At 43.4% G+C, this 4,393-nt stretch overlaps 1 protein-coding gene across 1 annotated transcript in view; it reads right to left on the bottom strand.

The window, feature by feature from the left end:
• The window catches only part of dnajc3b (DnaJ (Hsp40) homolog, subfamily C, member 3b), an 8,451-nt gene that overhangs the window by 3,947 nt on the left and 111 nt on the right, over nucleotides 1–4,393 (bottom strand). Inside the window, exons 2-10 of the mRNA XM_010794905.1 lie at nucleotides 4,125–4,249; nucleotides 3,925–3,999; nucleotides 3,668–3,811; nucleotides 2,926–3,107; nucleotides 2,699–2,818; nucleotides 1,910–2,015; nucleotides 1,611–1,731; nucleotides 984–1,122; nucleotides 725–873 (exon numbers count right to left, since the gene is read on the bottom strand). Of these exons, the coding sequence (XP_010793207.1) occupies nucleotides 725–873; nucleotides 984–1,122; nucleotides 1,611–1,731; nucleotides 1,910–2,015; nucleotides 2,699–2,818; nucleotides 2,926–3,107; nucleotides 3,668–3,811; nucleotides 3,925–3,999; nucleotides 4,125–4,249 (1,161 nt within the window). The remainder of the gene's footprint in view (nucleotides 1–724; nucleotides 874–983; nucleotides 1,123–1,610; nucleotides 1,732–1,909; nucleotides 2,016–2,698; nucleotides 2,819–2,925; nucleotides 3,108–3,667; nucleotides 3,812–3,924; nucleotides 4,000–4,124; nucleotides 4,250–4,393) is intronic.

Raw genomic sequence — 4,393 nt, 5'->3', positions numbered from 1 at the left:
AAGCTGGAGGCCGGAAAAGAGTGACAGGTAGCGCGCAAAAGTCAAAGTGGAACCGAGAGTGGTATGCCGCTGCTGCGGTTATATTCAGGTGCGCCTTATAGTCCGAAAATTACGGTACATTGTTTTCATAATCGTTGCTAGCCATAATCGTAATCGCGATTAAACTACGATTAATTGAGCAGCCCTAGTTTATCCTAAACCTGCTCAATGTGAAGCTACTGCTAGTTAGCTTAGCTTAACAAAAAATGGTCAGTCACATAAACCCCCCAAAAAAAAAAACTTGCTGTTTTTACACTCCGAAACTAATAAGATACATTTTGAGTCAGCTATAAATGCTGTTAAGTAGTTTTTGTTATTTCAGACAAAGCCATGCTAGCTGTTTCCACCTTAATGCTAAGCTAAGCTAATTAGCGGCATGCTGTAGTTTTCATATTTAACAAGGACAGCAAGAGAGGTATCAATCTTCTTGTCTTAATATCAGCAAAAATGAATTGCACATATCCACAAATGTGTAACTATACTTTCAAAATGTGCTATCAGTAGTGTGTAATTGTGACATTATAGTTACAGGGCTGCCATAAACTATGCTAGATCTTTTTCTGCAATGTCATGTTTCTTTCTGAGAGCTAGCTGTTGTTTTCCAGAGATACCAGACCCACAAAAACTAAAGCTAACCCTCTCTGAACATCTGTCTGCTAATGCCAAACATGTGACAGCTCCTGACCTGGGTCAATGAGGACTTCTTTAGCCGATGCGATGTCGATAAACCTCTTCTCCGCTTCTTTCTTATCCGTCTCAGACTGGAAGTTGTCGGGGTGCCACTGCTGGGCCAGCTTCCTGTACGCCTTGATGACCTCCTGCTTGTTTGCACTCCTGGAGAGAAAGCAGCATACATAAGAGTTATTTGGAGCGATATTGGTGAAGTCAGATATAATTGAAGGATTAAGGAAGTAAAGATGTTTGTCATAAAGCTGGCTGGTTACCTTCCCACACCGAGGATCTTGTAGTAGTCCCTCTTTTTAGAGACTTTGAGAAGTTTCTGAGCTCGCTCCAGCCCTTCTTTCAGATCAATGCGTTCGCCTTCGCTGTCAAACTCTTTGGCTTCGATGTAGTCTTCCACAGCTGAAACCAAACCGTAATAAAAGACGTTACAATAGGAAACCTTCTGTTATCAGTCCAGATTTGTTTTCTCTTTATGAAGTAAAGATGGGAGTAGCAGTTAACTTTCATCTAAGATTAAATAACCTTAAAATACTCCAATCTATTAATCTCCCGAATGCAGTTGCGGACTGCCCGGTACTGAAGTGGGCCGGTGGGATAAGTCACTAGCCCCTCCCCCCCCGTTGACAATTTACTAGCGGTACTGAAGTGGGCCGGTCGGACGATGTGGGCCGGTGGGATAAGTCACTAGCAACCCCCCCCCCCACCTTGACAATTTACTAGCGGTACCGGTCGAGGGTCCCGGGCTGATTTCTAGTCCCAGTCCGCCCCTGCCTGAATGTGTGTTTTGCCTTTACAGTATTCTTATCATCCTAAACCATAGTTAGAATAGACAAACTACAGATATTTCTATATCTCTGTGTATAGGCAAGACCTCCCCCCCCAATTACCTTTGTCGTACTCCTGGTTGAGGATGTACGCCTCTGCTCGGTCTCGCAGGACGTTGGCGTTGCGAGGGTCTCTCTGGTGAGCCTCTGAGCAAACGTCTATGGCATCCAGAGCTGAATTCAGCTAGAATTGGCGAAACAGAGGAGAAAACAGCTGGCAGTGAGCATTGGGAAATATAATGCCACAAAAAAGAAACTCACACTCACATTTATAAAATACAATTTCTTGGCGAGTGAGACTATCCGAATGTCCCTTCTTCTATACCTTTTATCTTTATACAGATAATATCTCTCTGTCTCACCTTTACGAGGCAGAAGCAGATCCTCTCTTTGGCCAGGTTTGTGTAGAGCGGGATTTTGGGCTCCGTCTTCATCGCTGTTTCGTACTTACTAATGGCTTCCTGGAACCTAATTGAGAGTAGAGAGATCATTCAGTTTAAGAGTATTTCATTAGTTAGTGATGTTGCAAGTGTTATTGACCTCCGAGGTTTTTGAAACAGCCTCCCTTTAAAAACACACATCACAGCAGCTCTTAGCATTCCTTTGTATTTAAACTCAAACCTGCCATCATACCTAGTCATGGAATTCTTCCTCCTATTTTTGTCGGTCTGGTTTTACCAGTTTTCTGTAACCTAATCTGGTTTTGTATCGTCATGTTTCAAATTCTTGTACCCATTGTCTGCTTAAAACTGCTTTGAATAAAATGCCTGGATTGAAATCTCCTACTTTGCATGGTGCTGCCTTAAACCTCTTCATTGTTCTTTACCTGTTGAGCTGTTCATGTTTGTTTTCTCCAGGGTTATTGTATATGTTGTGTGTTTTATTGGAAGTGTAATTACTTATTTGAACAGCCGTTTAAAAAGGGGCAAAAGTTAAAAAATGTACTTTTTGGCTAATAAATGTGCACCGTTACCCTAAAATAAATTAAACAATTAGTGTAAGTGCTATGTTTTGGAGGCTGCACCTGAATCGGATAACTTTGTGGATGACATTATCCGTTTCAGGCCGACACGTATTTTGCAGCAGACATCTTGTAAATGCATCTTAGAGGATCGTGTTTCAGAGCGTCTCTCTCACAGTAAAGTACTGACCTGAACTGTTCGATGAGCTCTTCTGCTGAGTCCAGCTGCTTGCTGAGCTTCTTCACCTGCTTGTAGTGGGTGAAGCACTCTTTGTCCTCCTGGTCCAGCCTCAGACACTCCCGGATGTGACTGCACGGAAACAGACGAGCGAAACGATCATTCAGCGAGTGACACTGATGCTCCTGAGATGGAAATAAGCTTCATTTTTGCATTTGAGTGAATTTGTCTAAGCTCACTTGAGTGACTCGTGGTGATCCCCCAGGCTGTAGTGCAGCATGCTGAGCTTCAGGTAGGCGCCGCGGTTGTCGTTGCGTAGCTTCGTGGTCGGGGTCAGGTCCTGGATGGCTTTCTGAGGATCGCCCATCCGGATGTAGCACTCTGCACGAAGCTCCCGAGAGTCCGGATCCCAGGGAGAGATCTGAAGGAAGATGGCATATTTAGAAGATTGAATACACACATGGAGCTACTTGAGCTCGACGGGAAAGGAACCAATGATCACACTTTGTCCAAGATCATATGTTGGGGGAATTGTTTTTTATCCATACTGTTCCTTTACATGAAAATAAATAGAGTTGGGTTGTATTTACATTTAAATGCTAGCTAAACTAAGCTAGGCTAATTCAATCAAAGTATATTTATATAGCCAAATATCTTTTTTTTTTACATTTGTCTCAGCTAACTGTCTTGCCGCTGGATGTAGCTTCATATTGACAGACATGATAATTCAGTCTATCTTCTTAAGTAACACTCAGCAACAAAGCACACAAGCGTATTTCCCAAAAAATGTCAAATGACTTCTTTAATGTGAGACCTAACGCTGTTATCCAGCATCATAGTCATCTTTTTGACAGATATTTGGTAAATAATGGTACACAGCCCAATAATACACATAGGAATGTCAGATAACAACAGAAGAAAATGGATGCAAACGCCTATTTTCTACATTTGTCTACATCAGGAGGCAGAGCAGACACGCACCTCAATGACCCTCTCCAGCACGGTGATGCTGGCGCTGTAGTCCCCTTGGTGGTACGTAGCATGGGCCTCCTCCTGCAGCTCCTCCAGCTCGTTCGCTTTCATCAGCTGGTCCCGCGCTTCTTCGTGGTCTGGGGAGCGCTGTAGCTAAAAGAAAAAACAGGGTCAATTCCTCTCCTAATCACAAAAATCTGTCTGGTAGAATGTGGTTTCATGTTAAACAGTAAAAATGGTAGAAGCAGTTTAGGACTTGAACTCACCACTGCTTCAAAGTCCTCCCTGGCCTCCTGTGTGTTGCCCTGCTTCAACAGGATATTCCCTCTCTGTAACCTGGCCTGGGAACACAAGAAAATAAGAGATCGAGAGACAAGATGATGAGAGGAGAAAACTAAATGAATATGATCAAAAACAAGGACACAATACAGAATCTTCTTGAGTGTTTTGGGGGTGGAGAACTTACAGCCAGGAAGTCAGGTTTGAGCAGGATGGCCTTGGTGAGGTCCGGCAGAGCAGATTTGGATTTTCCCATCGCTAGGAACACCGCTGCTCTCTTGTAGTAGGTCAGGTAGTTCTTAGAGTCTCCCTCTGTTCAATTTAAAGAACTGTTAATTTCTCAAAGCGACAAACAAGCCTCTCTTGTGTGTACTGAAAAAGGGAAGAGGACGGGCTATTTTTGGGAGCAGAGACGTAGGAAATGTTACCGTGAGACTCGGACCAAGGACACAACGA

This window comes from Notothenia coriiceps, unplaced genomic scaffold (genome assembly GCF_000735185.1).
Source record: "Notothenia coriiceps isolate Sejong01 unplaced genomic scaffold, NC01 NC01_scaffold00000288, whole genome shotgun sequence".
Lineage (NCBI taxonomy): Eukaryota > Metazoa > Chordata > Actinopteri > Perciformes > Nototheniidae > Notothenia > Notothenia coriiceps.
The sequence above is the reverse complement of the archived record's forward strand: the minus strand, read 5'-3'. Positions and strand labels throughout refer to the sequence as shown.